Source organism: Ochotona princeps, chromosome 1 (genome assembly GCF_030435755.1).
Source record: "Ochotona princeps isolate mOchPri1 chromosome 1, mOchPri1.hap1, whole genome shotgun sequence".
NCBI lineage: Eukaryota > Metazoa > Chordata > Mammalia > Lagomorpha > Ochotonidae > Ochotona > Ochotona princeps.
In genome coordinates, this window is record NC_080832.1 from 91144978 (window position 1) to 91164521 (window position 19544).

At 38.5% G+C, this 19544-nt stretch overlaps 1 protein-coding gene across 2 annotated transcripts in view; it reads left to right on the forward strand.

Moving 5' to 3' along the window:
• Positions 1-19544, forward strand: part of LGSN (lengsin, lens protein with glutamine synthetase domain) — a 50158-nt gene that overhangs the window by 10303 nt on the left and 20311 nt on the right. The window contains exons 1-2 of one of the 2 annotated variants that reach the window (XM_004580565.2): positions 911-1059; positions 16274-16406. In XM_004580565.2, the coding sequence (XP_004580622.2) occupies positions 1030-1059; positions 16274-16406 (163 nt within the window). In that variant the 5' untranslated portion in view covers positions 911-1029. Of the gene's footprint in view, positions 1-910; positions 1060-16273; positions 16407-19544 lie in introns of those variants that run through there. The other variant, XM_058671812.1, reaches the window with a different exon arrangement.

A 19544-nucleotide genomic window follows, 5' to 3' on the forward strand; every position in this document is an offset into this window, starting at 1 on the left:
ATTTGGGATTGTTTCTAGAAGTCTGATGCCGCCTATAAATGATTTCCCATTCATTGAGCATAGCTGGGATGGGCTAGAATTTGCTCCAGATGGAAAATTGTAGAGACCAGATAGAGATGGCTGCAGTTATATAGTAAAGAAGCAGAATTAACTTGGAATTCAGACAACTTTTAGGAAACAAAATGAAAATGGGAATTAAAAATAAGTAGGTCTTACAGCAGATATTTGGTGCAGTTGTTGAGTAGCTGCTTGGGTGCCTGCATCCAACATTAATGTGACTGATTCAAGCCCCGGGTAGGAGTCTGATTCAGCTTCCTGTTCGTGCACATTCTGGAAGGCAGCAGATGGTGGTTCAAGCACTTGGATCATTACCATCTGTGGGAGAAAACTGGATTAAATTTCTGGTTTTTAGCTTTGGCTTGACCCAACTCTGCCATGGGCACTTAGAGAAGAATCAGCTTATGAAAGATCTCTCTCCATCCACCTCTTTGCCTTTTAAAAAGTTTCAAAAGATGAGGACATAGACTCCCTCCAACCTATTTTAAAAAAAATGCATGAATCTTTACCTCTGGTAGAATCTGGGTTGCTTATAGCTGCGTTTTTCCACTTGCGTTTTTGTAAGGTTTGATAGCATAGTTGTCTAATAAATGCTGCATCATCACAGTATAACAATAGACTTGTTTCCAGAACACAATTGCTATGTAACAAAAAATCCAGCGTGTTAGAGAAAAAAGTCAACACATTTTTGAGCTTTGTATGTCTTTTGTTTGTAGGGAGTCAGGCGTAGATGAGCACTTGTCATTGGATTGTTCTAGTACATTGCTAGCACACTGTGCCTTGGGCATGACAAACCTGAATCTGATGTTTATTATTACTATTTTTTTCTACCTGCCAGTCCCCTCTGGAAAAAGTCGCCATGGAATTCATCATTTGCTGTCTTTGGTGGAGGCATACCTATAAATACACGTTGAGTGCATTTGTTACAGATAATGTGGATTGCAAAGCTGACTTAAATAAGAAAGTGTTGAAATGAATGATGAAGGGGACCTTCTACAGGAGGTATGGAGTTAATAATTAAAATGCTGTTCACCAAAATACTGACAGCAAAGCTTTTTATTATTCTGCATTAACTATTTTAGTATGTATAAAAATAGAAACAGTAAGATTTTACTTCCTGTATGTTTTTCTTTGAAAGTTTTTGAAGAAATTTTCTATTACACAATAAGTCTCTAAACCTAATAAAAACTGAGCAATTTGGAATTCTCTTAGAAAGTTCACTTATTTTAAATGAATTTTAAAATAACTTTATTAAACATTGTTTCTAAAGTATAAGTATGTTGTAAAATTATATTTTTATTTTGGTTGTTAGTGAGAGAACCATATTTGGTTTTATTTTGGATCTTTTATTTTTTCTAACAAAAATACTTTGAGATTAAATTGCAAAAGGTAAAAACCTTTTTCTAAAATTGCATTTAAGGTATATAAAACATTAAATGGTGATAGTTATGCATGGGAAATATAATATAGTAAAATACTTCATGTTGTCAACACGAAACATTTCCCAACAGTTCTTAATGTGTTTGTACCAAACTTCTAGTCTTTTGTTTTTAGCAGACCATTCTGAAAGATTCAAATGAAGATTCAGAAGCAAGCTGAGGTCAAGTCTGGTGTCGGTTTTCTTAGATGATATTAAGGAAATTTAACACAAGAGGCAAATCAACTGTGGCATGGAGTAGTGGTTGCCAATGCATTGTGTACGAAATGGTGCTGTATAGAAATAATCCTCTCTACTTCTGAATTTAGCTAAAAATCTGAGGAATAAAAGAGTCACTACTGTATTTACAGTATGCTAACAATGTGCTTTAGGGCAGAGAAAAGAACACACATACTTTTCAGTGTTTAGTCGAGGAGGAGCTGTGAGTTTTCCTCTAATGTATGTCACTGTCGTAGGCACCAAAAAGCAAACACATTTATCCGACAGTTATTTTGTAACTGCAGAAGATGGGTTAGAGAAGAAAAAGGAAATGTTGCTCTGTATGAATATCAGCAACTTTTGAGATTTTATTTTTAGCTATTTTTTGATCACGTTTTCCATACTAATTCCAAGCCTTCTGCAGAATTGTGTTTTCTTTCTGAGTTCACATAACTGCATGTCAGGATCCCAGGTGAAGCAACTTTTCTGACAATCCTTAGCAGCCATGCTGTTCTTAGGTCTAGGTTAGACCAAATGTTGATGGTTGTCTCTAAGGAGGAAAAACAAACACTATGATTTAAAGAAAAGAGAAAAGGGTTCACAATTTTCACAACCAAGAGTCATAGTCTATTTGGTGGTGGGTACTTTCTTGTATAAGGCTGTATCCTCAGGAGGGACTGGGAGAGAGATGTGGTGGCAATCATTTTTACTGTTACTGTGCGAAAGGGGACAATGTGCTCCACACCAGATGTTCTGGTGATGTGAACAACAGCAGCATAAAAGTGAGCTGTAGAAGCACAGTACCCAAGAGAGGCTCCATGAATTCCAAAGGGCAGGTTGTGTGTGTGAAGAAAATTACCCAGGACAATCACTTCCCAAAGCAAACATTCTTTACCTTTCATTAAAAAGAACAGTGATTAATTTTAGATTTGATATTTCCCTCACAAATTCTCTGATATTCAAGATAATGCCATAAAATCATGCATTTGCCAATTCTCAGTAACAGTGAATAGAAACTAGATCAACCACACATCCCTCAGAGTAGAGCCTATGGGTGTATGAAGTTGTGAAACTGACGGTCATGACAGTACATAAAAATAGTTAAAATATACATATCAAGAATTTTGCATGTGATATTTAGCTGAGTAATATGATAAGTGAGTTGGGGTGGATCTGGTTTCTGTCCTGTATAATTAATAGCTAAATTCATGACTTTATGGCATAATTTCAGGTCCATTTTCTAATCACAGGTTTAATGCACCACTAACTATAATACTTAATAAGTGAAAGGTAGGAAAACCACAATTCCATAGGAACATAAACAAGGACTAAAAGCAACAACCAAATCAGAAGATGTCAACTTTTTTTCTATGTATTTTTTTGTATTATATACTAACTACTGTATATAAGAGAAAATATGTTATTTGTATGTTGGGGAATGATGCATTTCAATAAATATAATTGTTTTCATTTTATTGTATGTACACATCTACATATCCATATACATTACATTTTCTTTATCCATTCATCAGCTGATGAACACCTGGGTGGATTTTATATCTTTTTTTTAAAAGAGATTTATTTTGTTTTTATTGGAAAGTGAGATATACAGAGAGGAGAAGAGACAGAGAGGAAGATCTTCCATCCACTGGTTCACTCCCCAAGCAGCTGCAACATCTGGAGCTATGCTGAACCAAAGCCAAGAGCCCAGAGCTTCTTCTGGGTCTCCCATGCCGCTGCAGGGTCCCAAGGCTTTGAGCCGTCCTTGACTACTTTCCCAGGTCACAAGCAGGGAGCTTCTGGGCCTTACTTAAGAAGTTTTTGCCTATTCCAAATGTTTTGAGTGCTTCCCCTGTGTTTTTGTAGTCATTTGGCAGTGTTAGGTTCAGATCCTTGACACACTGTGAGTTGGTTTTTGCATGGGGTATAAAGCTGGGTCTTGTTTCATGCTTCTGCATGGAAAGATCCAGTTTTCCAACACCATTTGTTGAAGAGACTGTCCTTTCTCCAGGGATTGATTTTAGCTTCTTTTTCAAACACTGGATGGTTTTAGCTGCATGAATTAATTTCTATTAAATTCTGCTTAAGTCTGTTAATTTTGATTCTGTTCCAGGCTTTCTTGATTATAGCTGTACTATAGTATGTCTTGAAATGATATTGTGATGCCTCTGGCTTTTTTTTTTTTTGCTTACCATTAACATGAAATATCTTTTTCCATGCATTGACTTTACATATTCATGTCTCTTTTCTAGTGAAGTGTATTTCTTGTAGGCAGCAAGTAGATGGGTCTTGTTTTTTTATTTCATTGAACTGGTCTGTATCAATCAGTCTGTATCTTTTAATTGAATAATGTAGGCCATTTACAATCAAGCTTATTGTTGAGAAACAACTTAGTCTGCAATTTTTCCATAAATATTCCTGCTGTTTATTTGGAATTTATTTGTGTTCTTTTGAAGACTAGTTATTTAAAAGGCAAAATTAATGAGATAGGAACAGACATAGAGGGAAAGATCTTCCAATCATTCGTTCATTACCCAAATGACCAAAACTGCCAGGGTGGGGCCAAGATGAATCCAAGAGCTAGAAGGTATTTTTAGGTTTTCAAGGATTAACATGTGGGTGCAGGGGGCCAAGCACTTGGGTCCACAATTCTCTGCATTTCCAGGCATATTAAAAGGGAGCTGGATCAGAAATGGATAAACAAGAATGTGAACTAGCACTCATGTGGGTTGTTGACATTGCAGGTGTCAGCCCAACATGCACTTTCACCATGTTGGTCCCTCTGAACTTTTACTAGATTGTTCTGCCTTCACATTTCTTCATGATGATGATGTCTAGCCCTGCTTTTGTTTGTAGCTCATCTTTAAGTATAATTTGTAAGGCTGGATGAGTGGTGACAAATTCTTTCAAAAATTTATTTTTTGTTTTGGAAGGTGTTTATTTCACCTTCATTTATGCATGTAGATTTTTCTAGATATGGTATTATGAGTTGATACTTCTCTTTTAGGATTTGGACTATGTCTCTCCTTGTCTCTTAGCTTGCATGGTTTGTGTTGAGTTATCGGTTATCAGTAATTTGGGATCCTTTAAGGTAATCTGACCTTTCTTGCACATTTTAAAAACCTTTTATGCTTTACTTTTGAACTTTTGGCCATCACATTTCATGGTGAAGATTTTTTTTTACCATGTCTATAAGGAATTTTATGTACTTTCTATATTTAGATGTTACTAGCTTTCTCTAAAAAGGGATATTTTCTGCTGTTATGTTATTGAATATGTATTCTAATGCGTTTACTCTATCCACAGCTTTAGTAGCTCCTAAGACATGAATGCTTTGTTGTTTAAAGGTATATCACAAATCTCAAATGCTACTTTCAGTTTTCCTATTTTTCTTTTTTTTTTTTTGCATGAGATATTGCTAAACATTTGTCTTCTCACTTGGATATTCTTCCTTCTGTCTCATCAAGTCTATTTTAAAGGTTTCTACTGTATTTTCTAGTTGACATATTCTTAATTTCTGATATTTAATTTTTTTTAAAGATTTTATTGTTATTAGAAAGCCGGATATACAGAGAGGAGGAGAGACAGAGAGGAAGATCTTCCATCCGATGTTTCACTCCCCAAGTGAGCCCCAACAGGCCGGTGCGCGCCGATCCGATGCCGGGAGCCAGGAACCTCTCCTGGGTCTCCCACGCGGGTACAGTGTCCCAAAGCTTTGGGCCGTCCTCGACTGCTTCCCCAGGCCACAAGCAGGGAGCTGGATGGGAAGTGGAGCTGCCGGGATTAGAACCGGTGCCCATATGGGATCCCGGGGCTTTCAAGGCGAGGACTTTAGCCACTAGGCCACGCCGCCGGGCCCTCTAATATTTAATTTTGATTCCTCATGAATATCTATATATCTTCATTGGATTTTTAATCCATGCTATGTATGGATTACTCAAAAACACAAACACACTGCTTTGTATTTCTGAGGAATCTTATAATCACTCTTAAATTCCTTTTCAGGCATTTCACCAATTTCTTCATCTCCACATTCTAATATTGAGGTGGTGATGTTTATCTTTTAAGGAATCCTATTTCTTTGTTGTTCTGTTACAGAGTGCGAGTGAGATCACACCAGACATGTCTAAGGTTTATTAAGGAGTCTTTATTAACCAAGCTTGGTGATAATTGAACATATTTGAAATAGCAAATCACAAGTCCATATGGCAATCCAACCAATCATAATCCAACCAAACATAATCCAAAGGGGAGCAAATGGTCATTACCCTTAAGCCCATCTGTAAAGCTGAAGACCTATGTCCCAGCTTCCCCAACAATAGAAGTTATCCTAAGAGACCTGCAACAAATAACCCAGACACACTTACAAAGCTGCAGACATTCACCTTTCCCTGGCTTCTCTGCCCACATTCCACTACTGCTAGGCCTCACCTCTCCTGGAACTCCTGACAGCACACAAACCAGAAACAAAATTATTGTATCCATTGTCCAATCTAAGCAGTACACAGGGACCATGCTCAGGGGATTACCTGTCCTGGGTCAGTCAAGAGTCAAGGTGCCAGAGTAATGGAAGCACCTGACCAGAAAGAGAGCAGAACCCCCTTTCCCCCACCACTTCACACTCCTTTTAAAATGGGCTTGAGAGGGGAGTGGTTACACAACAATGCAATGCTGTCCCCTCTCAGTTGATAGGTGAGTCACAGGTGGGCAGGAGCAAATACCTAAGTGGTGGTGGTGGGGAGAGTGGCTGAGGATGGAATTAACATTCCATTGCTGTCAGAACCCACCTTCAGGACAGAGGGTGGGGCACACAGTCACATTTCATTTGCCCACTGCCAATGGGTGCTGGCTATCACTGGCTGCACCCCATAACAGTTCATGATTATTGTATTTCTGCGTTTATTTTTATGAAGTTATGGAACCATGCATTGATTTTCTCCTCTGATGGCTTTAACCTTTGAAATATGCCTTGTGGCTTAGTGGAGTGTCTTCTCCTTCTCTGGATTTCCAGAAGCATATGCTGGGTGGGCCCAGAAAGCTCCATCCAGTGTTTGAAGATGTGACAAGAGTCCAGAGTGACATCCAAACCCTTCTTGCCAGACTCAAAGTCAGTGGGAACAGTGAATTTATCCCTCCAATAAAATCACCCCGTGGCGCATGGCCAAAGCAGCCTCTACTTACCTTATTAAGATAGTGTTTCCTCTCTGCTCATTCTGGGTATCTTGCTTCAAGAAGACAGTATCACCTCCAACTAAAACATGCAGGAGTCATTGGCAATGTTTTGCTCAATGTTGTGTGATCAAATTGCCCTCGCTGTTCAATGGCATTTCTCTTTTTGTAGAATTGCCACTACAAACTTCTCTCCAATTGTTCCCTTGACAAAGTAAGATAGTGGCTCACAGCTGGCAGTTGGCTGCCCAAAAATGTGCTCTGTTTGCCTTTTCTTACCTTTTAAATGCATTGGTTTTTTTTTCTGCCCATATACAATGCCTTCCCATATTACTCTGGCCCTATGTACACTGGTAAATGTATTTTTAGCTATAAAATCTTAATTTCTTTAGTGAATGCATAGATTCTTTTTTTTTTTTCAGTTCACTGAAGAAACAGCTCAGCAAAATCAGGACTAGCATGAAATCTAGAGTACTGACCAAAATTTTGGCTTCATTTAATATTTAACCATAAAAATACAGGGTTTAGAGCTTTATAAAATTGCTTTTTCTTTTATGAAACTGTTGATTAGTCTCATTTTTCTTATACAGAGTTTTCTATTGCAAATTTTGATTGCCTTGCCCCCAGAGATGGGATATGTTTGCTGCTGTTTATTTGCCAGCTTGTTGGGAACACAAGTCCCAGAGCTCTTCCTGCGGGGAGCAGCTACCATCATTTACATTCTGACTCACACAGCAGCATTTAACAACAAATATTGCTCTCTCTCTCTTTTTTTGTGTGTGTGCATGTGAATACCTGCCAATTTGGATCTAGGTTATTTTATTTAAAAATCGGTGAGGGTGAATAATTGATAAGTTGGTGGTAGGATTGGAAATAATCCAATTGTCCCTGACATTTGGCGATGTGATTCCTTCACAAATGTGCTTGGGAATGAAAAGCTCAGCATTTTTCCAAATAGTCCATTCCGTTTTATGTCCATCATGGCAAATGAAATTAAGGCTCTCCGTAATTTACAAAAAATTTATGGATTTTCAGTTCACTGAAAATCATGAAGAACAGATGTAATCCTGGACTCTTACTTGAAGTAACAAATTGGTGAAAAAAAGCAAAATTCCTTGCTCCTCTTTATATAAAACTGTTCAACATTTAGTGCTTGACAAAAGGGAACTTTTTTTTCACCATTTTGTTGCCTACAGTTTTTAAGTAGCATGAAGAAGTAAAAGAGGAGTCTTTTTTTTTTTTTAAAAGAATTATTTACTTTATTACAAAGTCAGATATACAGAGAGGAGGAGAGACAGAGGGGAAGATCTTCCATCTGATGATTCACTCCCCAAGTGAGCGCAACGGGTCGGAGCGCACCGATCCGAGGCCAGTCTCCCATGCCGGTGCAGGGTCCCAATGCATTGGGCCGTCCTCCACTGCTTTCCCAGGCCACAAGCAGGGAGCTGGATGGGAAGTGGAGCTGCCGGCATACGAACCGGCGTCCATATGGGATCCCGGGGCGTTCAAGGAGAGGACTTTAGCCTGTAGGCCACGCTGCTGGGCCCGTAAAAGAGGAGTCTTAAGCCACACATATTTTGATTCTGCCGATTTCTAGGTATAAAGCCAGGTGAGTTGCTGCACTTGACAGAACCTCAGCTGCCTCATCAGGAAAATGGTTTTAACATATTCTTCATTTATATGATAGTTACTCATATGCATTTTTGAAATTGTGTATTACATTTCTGTTCCATGGAGCAGCATATTGTTCATTTTTAACTTTTTCCTAGAACATCTAGACATATAACTGACCAATTCTAGACAATCTCTAAGTATTGGTTAAATAAATAAACGTGCTGCTCTGTAAAGCGGGCCCAGTAAGTTGCTAGTTAATGAGTTATGAATGTTTTGTATTTATCCTCTTTCATTAATTTGTTGAAGAGATGTCTGCACTACCAAGTTAATTATAATATATTCAGAAAGGCAACATTCACTAAAATCAATGTAAGTGTCCATATGTGGATGAATGTATAAAAATATTACGATACATAATGAAACATTATTCAGCCTTTTTAAAAAGATTTATTTATTTTTATTGGAAAGGCAGATATACAGAGAAGGAGAGGCAGAGTGAAAGATCTTCTGTCTACTGATTCACACTCTAATCGGTTGCAATGGCCAAAGCTGAACTGATCCGAAGCCAGGAGCCTCTCACATGGTCTCCCACACAGGTGCAGGGTCCCAAGGCTTTGGGCCATCCTTGTTTGCTTTCCCAGGCCACAGGCAAGGAGCTGGATGGAAAATGGAGCAGCCAGGATTAGAACATCCTTTAACAAGATAGGAATCAATCATTTGTGACAACAAGGATGAGCCTGGAGGACATCATACAAGCCAGGCTAGGAAGAAAAGTGCTGCATGGTCTCACATATATTTACAGTAGAAAACAGTTAAGCTTTAAGAAAGTAAGATATTGATTATCATGAGCTGGAGATAGGGAGAGTGGGGAGATGTTGATCAAAGTACAGAAAATTTCAGTTATATAAGAGGGTTAATCTAAGAAGATCTATTTTATTTTATAGTGGTCACAGTCAATATTAATACTTGAATATTTGAAGATTTCTAAAGGAATAAATTTCTGAACATTATTTTAAAATTTCTATTAATATAAAAAGCAGATTTCATGTATTTCATAGATAGAATTCTATGTTGGTTTATTATCCAAATGCTCACAACCTCCAGTTTGGGCCAAAGTTGAGAGTTGGGGACTCAACCCAGCTCTTGTGTGGGGGTGACATGATCCTTGTCATCTGAACCATCACAGTACATCCCAGCAGACAAATGAGCAGGAGGCTAGGATCTAGAGCATAGCCAGGAGCCAAACCTACGCCCTCTGATATAGGATGCTGATCTCCTAAATGGGTCCTCATCAGCTTTTCCAAGTGCCTGCCCCCAATTTTAACTATTCTTGCCCCCAAAAGATCAGCATATGGAATAATGCATACATTAAATAACTTGATTTAGTCATTTCACAGTATTTATGTCCAAAACATAAGCTGTGCACAATAAAAATGTTTATTGTCAGTTAAGTAAATAACCATTTAGACAGGACAGGAGATGCAGAGATGACTTTTTTCGCCCAAACAAGGACATTAATCATATGTGGAGTGAGAACTTCAAACCACTCAGGTGGCTGATCCTTTATGGTCATTAGAAGAGTGGGTAACTATCCCACCAAAAAAAAAAAAAAAACAAAAACAAAACCACGTGAGTCCAGTAAGAGCAATGTGGGCCAGAGAGTGGTGGTGCTGATTTGGCACAGAGGAAGATAAGATCTGTGCATAAAGCATGGCCAGTTACGAAGGCCAGAGTGTTTGATGAAGCTGGTGTATGGGAGGCCTCAGAAAATACCAATTGGAATGTTTCTTGAAGATGATGTGAATCTGTCAATGTATCTTTGTAGCTAAACAACAAGGCCAAATTTGTGATTTAGATAAATAATTAGGAAATAGTTGTAGACTTAGATATAGGGTAGACTTAGATATAGGGTAACCACAAGGTGAAGGCTGTGATGAGCCAGGTGACTTTGTGGAGAACTGAAATATTTAATTTAAAATGGATCCACTTGAAGGAGTTATCTCATATTCAACTGTTCCTATTTTGCTCCAAACTGTTTTTTAAGTTTTTACTGCTGTAAACAAAATGGTAGTGGGGATTCATGATCATACATTTTTGATTGTCTTTTTGGACTGTTGTTACAAACAGAATATTGCATTGAAAAGAATAAAAATGCTTAATTAGTTAATTGAAGTCTGTGTTGTAGTCTTTAAAATACCTGTTTTATGTTTTAAAAACTCTCCTTGTTTTCTTTGCATAATATAAGGTAACTGAAAACTTTTTTTTTCTGTTTGACATATTCTTTTAACTTTGATAAACATTGACCCTTTTCCCCCGTAATTTCTAATGGAGGTTAAAACTTGGGGTTATTCATTTTTGCTTGCTTTGTTTTTAAGCAGCACCACCGTTGAAAAAATCGGAGTAGTTGGTAAATTGTGATTCCACTTTAGCATACTGCTATTATACAGGGTCAAAACCAGAGTTTTTTATGTAGTTACATTAAAAAGGTAGCTGCTAGAGAAAATTAAAAGAAAATGATGAAGTCAGTGATATTTAGAATCTAAATAACATTGGTTACTGTATTGGAACTTCATAGGTCAAATTAGGGTCTAAATTTAATGCTTAGCAATATTCCTTTAGGGCAAGCATTCTATTTAATTTGGCCATGTCAATAAATTAAAATGTAAAATGACAAACTTATAGTAATATATGTAAGCAACTTCCAAATGCAAGTATCACTTGATAAAAACATAAATTATGAAAATGTCTTATAATATTAAGCATTGCTTATGGCCATTCCTGATTATGATACAAAGGAGCCCCTTGGGAAATAACAGCAGAAAAATGTCCGCAGTAGAAAAAGTTCCGGTAGAAATGTCAAAAGAGACTAGAATCAACCTATTTTAGTAGAATACTGACAATTGTAAAATTGAGATGAATTAGAATGGTATATATATCTCATGCCATAGAAATTAAATTCCTATTTCTTCTAACCAAGCTTATCTCACCTTTATCTTCAACTGCAATACCTCCTCTTCTGTTTGAAGTTAGCCGCAATTCCCTGCCTACAAAAGACACTTTAAAAAAAATATTCTGCCTGTTTAATAATAACAATGTGGTAGATTCCAAGCAAGAGAATGTTGGTCACATTCTCCCTCTGAGGATTCTCAAAATCCTTGTTGCTTTGAGGGGCTTATCTAGTTCATAGTGTTCAGAATCTAAAGCTGCTTAGCTAAGGACTTAGAGCCTTGCCCAACAGGAGCCATCTTTAGGATGCTTAGGGCCTTTGATATCACCTAAAATTGAGGTATCTTCCCAACGGGATCCTCAGTAGTGCATGGTGTAGAATGTAAGAATAACCATAGCATCTGTTTAGAAGTTAGTATGAATCAGGCAATACTTACTTGCTCAATATATGTGTACAGCAAGGGAGAACTGTAAAGCTGATTGTTTGACAAATGGTGAAATATTTCTAAGTTTATTGGTATACAGCTGCTGACAAAAAGCTCTTAATCATGCCTTTCCACTTATCACACTTTACTAGTGTGCTACTGTTCTGAGGCCATTGGACCTCTGTACAATCAACTACAGAGTTAAAAGTTTAACACTTATTTCCAAAGGGTACCTTTTTGGACCTTGCCTCAGCACCCAGTAGTCCAGCAGTGGTGAGGGAGAATTTTGACTGATCTTTCTTTTTTCCTTCCTTCCTTCTCCCTCCCTCCCTCCCTCCTTCCTTCCTTCCTCTCTTTTTCTTTTCTTTTCTTTTTTCTTTCTTTCTTTCTTTCTCCCTCTCTCTCTTTCTTTCTCTTTCTTTCTTTCTTTCTTTCTTTCTTTCTTTCTTTCTTTCTTTCTTTCTTTCTTTCTTTCTTTCCTTCCTTCCTTCCTTCCTTCCTTCCTTCCTTCCTTCCTTTCTCTCTTTCTTTCATTACAAAGGCAGATTTACAGAGAGAAGGAAAGAGAGAGAAAGAGCTTCTCTCTTCTAGTTCATTCCCCAAATGGCTGCAATGGCTGGAGCTGAGCCAATCTGAACCCAGTCTAGCTGAGGATGATCCTGAAAGAAATCTCAATTTCCTTAGGTTCTTTTGTTATTTATATACCTGACCACAGATTGTACTTTCTAAACAAGGCATTTTTCCAAAGATCTGATAGGGATTTATATATATGTAAATTATTTATATATACTTATATATAATTATACTCATAATTATTTTTATAACTATATTTATATATTATATAATTATAATTATTTATGTATATAAATTATTCATTATTTTATATAAATATATATTTATAAGTTATTTATATATATATCTTTAAATTAACAAAAATAAAATTACATGTTGCATATCTCTGATGAGCCAGGCATGATAGATTAGGACGCTGATGTCCCAAGCAGCAAATTACGATGTGGCAAACCTTTGTTATTATTTGCTCTCCTCAAAGATTGTTAATCTATGGAATAAATCTTTGTTAACATAGTTAACTGTTGCTGTCCTGCAGCGATGGACTTGGTGCACGGAGCTGATAATAACACGCATGGACTCTGACTGATGGTAGAAAGCTGAAGTTTATTAGTAGCATCAGACTTTATACAATGAGATTCACATAGGCTAAGGGAGGAGGTATTGAATTTATCCACAAAACCCACCAACTGTTTCTATACTTTTGTTTGGAACTCCTTTTGTTTTGTATATTCCATCAAATGTTCTCATTCATATGCTGTCCACTCAACTGGTCTCATACAAATGATATCCAATCAGATACACAAAAGGTATCCACTCGGTTGGTCTCATGCAAAGAATATCCAATCAGTCACACAGATGGCATCCGTTCAGTTGTTCTCATACAAATATTATGCAATCAATTGTACTCCTGTGCTCCCTGACCTTCTAGGGTCACAATGTCCTACAGTTAACAATATCAATAGTGCATCGTAACTACCTATCAAATATTAAAATCTTTTTAAAACTTTTTACATTTTTAGAGGATGATTTTTAAAATTTTTTTTTAAAGATTTATTATTTTTATTGGAAAGGTGGATATATATATATAGAGGAGGAGAGACAGAGAGGAAGATCTTCCATCCAATGATTCACTCCCCAAGTGAGCACAATGGCTGGTGCTGTGCCGATCCGAAGCCAGGAACCTGGAACCTCCTCCTGGTCTCCCACATGGGTGCAGGAACCCAATGCTTTGGGCCGTCCTCAACTGCTTTCCCAGGCCACAAGCAGGGAGCTGGATGGGAAGTGGAGCTGCCGGGATAAGAACCGGCATCCATATGGGATCCCAGGGCGCGTTCAGAGTGAGGACTTTAGCCGCTAGGCCACGCCGCCGGGCCCTAAAAATATTTATTTACTTATATTAAAGGAAGGCTGGTGGGGCTGCAGGCTGGTACAGCCTCTATGGAAATCAGTATGGAGAACATTCAAACAACTCAAATTCAACATACCGTATGATCCAGCAATAGCACTCCTAGGAATATATCCAGAACACTTGTTTTATGAGAAACCAAGATGCACTCCTATGTTCATAGCAGCACAATCAGTAATTACAAAAACATGGAAGCAGCCAAAATGCCCATCAGCAGAGTATTGGATAAGAAAGCTATGGTTCATCTACTCCATGGAATACTACTCAGCTATTAAAAAAAACAAAATGCAGTTCTTTGTGGCCAAATGGACCAAACTGGAAACCATAATGCTAAGGGAAATGAGCCAATCCCAAAAGGTTAAATACCACATGTTTGCCTTAATTTAAGCTGATATGATGTTATGTATAACATGTTATGTTATGTATGTTATATGTTGTATATAAACTAAAATTGAAATGTCAATGAAGAAGTCACAGGATGTGGTTAAGAACTTGCAGTTTTTTTTTTTTTTAACATATTGGTTACTCAATACTATGTCAATTAATTCCATAATGATGTAAATTTTTGCTGATGGTATGTTGGAGGTTTTAATTGATCGGGATGATACTCTGCTGGCTCTGCCTTCAGACCAGAGAGGGTATACCTAAGAAGCCATTGAACTTGACTGGACAATAAGATGCTGGACTCTATGTTTGGTATATGCTTGCAATGGGGGAATTTCAACTGAACTTGAACTGTGGTTATGCAACAAGGTGAAGGAATCCACCATGGTGGGAGGATTTGGGGAGGGGTGGGGAGAACCCAAGTACCTATGAAACTGTGTCACATAATACAATGTAATTAATGAATAAAAAAATAAATTAAAAAAAAAAAAGAGATGAGGAGGAAAAAGACCTTCCTTTCACTGGTTTACTCCCTAATGGTTCACAAAGGCCGGGATGGGGCCAGAGAGAAGCCAGGAACCTGTAACTGCATCTATATGTTCCACAGGGATGGCAGGGTCCCAAGTACTTAGGTCATCATCTGTTGCCTTCCCAGAAGCATTGGCAGGGAACTGGGTTACAAGTGGAGCAGCTGGACTAGAACCTGTGTTCAGGAGGGATGCCAGTGTTACAGGCAGTGGCTAAAGCTGATACTTTGTCAGTTCCATGGATCAGTTTTATGGATACATTTGCACAGCTCTTCCCAGAAATTTGAATGTATACATTTATAGAATTTGTCCCTGGATATGGAACTTCTCTCAACTTGCTCTTCTAAAGAACAATAGTTCAAATTGTCTAAGATAGAGTTTCCAGGCTAACCTTTTCATTTTCCTCTCAAACCACAACAGGAGGTTTGTAAACAAATCTTTATAATACCAGCTTTAAATAATTTGAAACTGTGCTCAGTAACACTTCAAGTCTGGAGACTACAGGGCTAGTTTTTGTCCACTGTCAACTCTGAGCCACTGGGGCTCCTTACCACCAGCCCCTGAAAATTATATGCTGTCAATGACTGAAACAATATTGTTAGTGTCAAATCTTTTTGTTTTAAATGTGTATGTTTAGATTTTTCTAAGCTACAAAATAGTTTGAACATGACATTGGCTTTGCACATACAAAATAGTCAAATGACAGCATTTTGTGAGTGTGACAACTTAGATGAAGCAAATTTAGTATTGGTGCAGTAGGATTGAAGGAACTAAGATACAAAAGGACAAAAGGGAAAAATTCCAACCGGTCAGGTGCTTATTCCATTGGGCAAAAAGATATTTTAAAAATAAGAACATTATGGCCTGGTGTAATAGCCTAGTGGCTAATTCCTTGCCCTGAATCTGCTGGGATCCCATGTGGGTGCTGGTTCATATCCTGGCTGCTGTACTTCCCTTTTTGCTCCTTGCCTGTGACCTGGGAAAGCAGTAGAGAATAACCCAAAGCCTTGGAACCCTGCACCCACGTGGGAAACCCTGAGGAAGCTACTGACTCCCTGTTTCAGATCAGTTCAGCTCTGGCTGTTGTGGCCACTGTGGAGTGAACCAGCAGACAGAAGATCTTTCTCTCTGTATCTCTTCCTCTCTGTATATCTGCCTTTCCAATAAAAAAAAATTTAAAAATCATGAAAATGATAAAAAGTGGACTTTTGAGCTGAAGTGGGCTTTATTAAAATGTTCAGAAACAAACAATACAGAATACACTAAAGTAAGAAATAAAAGGAAACATTGATTTAGGAAAGATATTAACCCATTTAAAAATAATTTTTATACCATGTGTAAGGAAACATGAACATCCAATCTGTCAGCACAGTGTAGAGACTAACTTATAAGTGGATGTGGAAGTGATAACATTTACCTTGCTATAAAGTGTCTCTTGCTCATTTTAAGATCTACCTACTCACATGTCCTTTTTGATTTCCGATTCTGATAGTTTGATTATTTGCTAGTTGACTTTTTTGCTTATTAACTGTTATAGGACACAGCAACAAACGAAGTTGACGAGACTGAAGCTAGTAGAATGAGTGAATTGAGAAGGACAAGAAAGAAAGTCACTAAGTCACATGATTGCTCAGCTGAAGCAGGAGAAATGGATATATCTGATGCAAATGGTATTTATTTATTTATTTTTATCAATCCTTTTCGTATTTTTAAATTATTATTTTCTATGTTATAGTTTTGTAGGAATAGGTATTTCCCCCTCTATTGTTCCCTTCTCCCTCTCCTTTTTCCTCCCTGATTTCCTCCCCATTTTATTACAATAGTGTAGTCCTTTAGCAACAATCACAAGTCCAACATTCTGCCAGTTAAGCGTGCCAAGACCTTAAGATCTAGCACCCTATTATTACGGCATGTTTAACAGTTTCAGTAGAAGTCCCCCTTTTGTTCAGGAGTAGAGAAGCCTACTGCAACATATCTTTACTTCCTAGTTAACTGTTTCCACTATATAGTCAATCTATGAGAATATGTATATATACATTTTTACCTATTATATCTGTTTGTTTAGTATTTGGCATGAAAGTTGCCTTATATCGGAAAGAACATACAATATTTGTCCTTTTGGGGTTGGCTTATTTCACTGAGCATAATGTTCTCTAGTTGGGACCATTTTGCTGCAAATGGTAGATATTTATTTATTTATTTATTTATTTATTTTTGATGGCCGAGTAGTATTTTATGGAATAGATGTACCAGTTTCTTTATCCATTCTGTTTTCAACTGACATCTAAGATGTCTTCATCTCTACATTAGTGTGGATTGTGCTGCTATAAGTATAGGGTTGTAGGTCATTTTCTCATACACAGATTTTACTTCCTTTGGATATGTTCCCAGGAGTGGGATAGCCGGATCAAATGGTAGTTCCACTTTCAGTTGTCTTAGATTCTCCATACTAGCGTCCACAGTGGCTGCACTGACCTACACTCCAACCAACAGTGGTGTAAGGTATCTTTCTCCCCACGTCCACACCAGTGGTGTTTTAAGTAGATTTCCCAACGTAGGCCAATCTCATTGGAGTTAAGTGAAACCTCAATGTGGTTCTTACTTGTATTTACCTAATAACTGGGGATTCTGAGCTTTTCTAACATATTGATTAGCCATTTGAACTTGTTCTTATTTATGTTCTCTCCAAAACAATGTGGTAAATGACAGCCTCCACTTGATCTTCCTTTCCATGAAACATTTCCTTTTCATCCTTAGGAAAAGTGGAAGAACAAATAAATGAGGTTTATCTCTTCATAGATGACAATTGTAAGCTTATAATATAAATACTTAAAATAACCAATCAAAATATTCAGTTTTTAGAAGTATAGAACTGGGATGATAGTAGAAAAAAAGGGGAAAAACAAAGCAGGAACACATACATAGAAAGAAAAGCACTTTTCTGCTATGAGGATGCGTATAAAGATCATTGTTTAGGATTTGGGAGACTGTGAGAAAAGTGTGTAATTGGGCTTCACACATATTCAAAATTCAACTAGATGCCAATAGATCTGAAACAAAACTAGAAGTTGACTGGAACAACTGCAGATTCAATTCTAGGAAGGGGTCATAAAAATTGCCATGAAGTCATAAGGAATCTGCTCTGTGTAGACTTTAGTATTTCCTTTTTAATTCCTTAACAGAGTTTACATAGTTGAAGGGGATGCATGTCCATGTGGGCCTCCGTTAGAGTGGAGGGTTGAGGCATGGAGCAAGGTAGATGAAACAAATGCTTCAGTTCTGTTTTTCTTTCTTCTCCCTTGTCCACCGGAAGGGAAGGGGAGGGAGCCACTCCTTGGTGTCAGACTACATCAGCACCCGGGGTGAGAGACAGTCATTTGATGACTCCTTAGACAGTGGAAAAAAATGTTCTGAGGGTGTTACTGAAGTGTTTTTGACAGTTGTCAGCTTTGTTGCACCAAGGTTGAGAAAATCTTTTTAAGATCTATTGGCTGATCAAGTCGGCCCTAGTGTATCCACAGATCCAAATACTTGCTGCAAAACTTGGCCAGGAGAGTTGTCCAACCTTCTCTACTTTCCATCCTTTGACAGGGTATTTTATATCTTCTACTAACATAGATGAACTGGTTGTCATGCCCCCCTCATGTGCATCTGGGCATGCTGACCACTGCATAGACATCAGTAACTGAAAAGACCCAATTTGGATATGTGCATTTCAGGGTCAGACCACATAAACTGTGATTTTCCCTGTGCCTGGGGTGTAAGTCCAGCCTTCTGGTTGGAGAGTTCTCAAAGAAACCTCCCTTGGGGTGACCTCGGATTTGATTCTTTTGTGTGCCAGCATGCAGGGTCGGGTTTGGTTTGTTCCATCACCTGTACCAGCCAACACACATACCAGTAGATGTTCTGCTCCCAGCACCATCTCTCATGCAAAATACTGAGTGTTGTGGTCTAGCCCAGCCTAACCCACCGCAGGCCTGGTCTTCATACATATCAGTGAATGCCATAGCTTTCTCAGGGCAACTCCCAATAACTCCTAGCCAGTCTGCCCCAAGCCCTGGTTTTGCACACGCCAGCTCATTCTGTGACCTAGCCCATTCCATCCAGCATCCTATGCATCTCTCATGCACACCCATGGGTGCTATGCTTTAGCTCAGCCCAACCTGCCCCTAGACCCAGCCTGTGCACATGCTGCTGGGTGCTACCACCTTGACCAGCCTGGGCCACCCTCAGCCCTGGCTCTTGTGCTCACCAGTGGGAGTTGCAGCCTAGCCGGGGAGTTCCCACAGTTCTCCTACCACACCTGTTCACAGCCCAGGATCTGGCTCCTGCCAGGGAGTACTGTGGTCTAGCCTAACATGGCTTGCACTCAGTCTCAGCACTTGCCAGCTTGTGCTCCTTCTTAGCCTGGCCAGTATGCACTCATTCTGTTTCTTGCAAGTGCCAGCAGTTGTGGCCTCAGGGGCTTGTCTGTGGAAGTCCCCAGAAGTCACTCATCACTTGTCAAACATACCCTTAGTAATCCCCACTCCAACACGTCCCCTGAGTCCCTTTCCTAAGAGATGCAGCCCCCATCAACCACTGCACAGTGGTGTGGTGGGCTTGGGTGCCAGAGTGTTGTGTTCAGGCCCAGCATTCCACACCTTCCCCAAATATCTTTAATAAAATAAAAAAATAGGATTATGATGGTGTTGGTACATTGCTATATTTAACACAGACATGTCATTAGCCAGGCCCAGTATCCCCTCCAGCTATTGGCTATTTTTCCCCAAGCAGTGTAACACTTGCCTAGCTACAAGACAACCTAG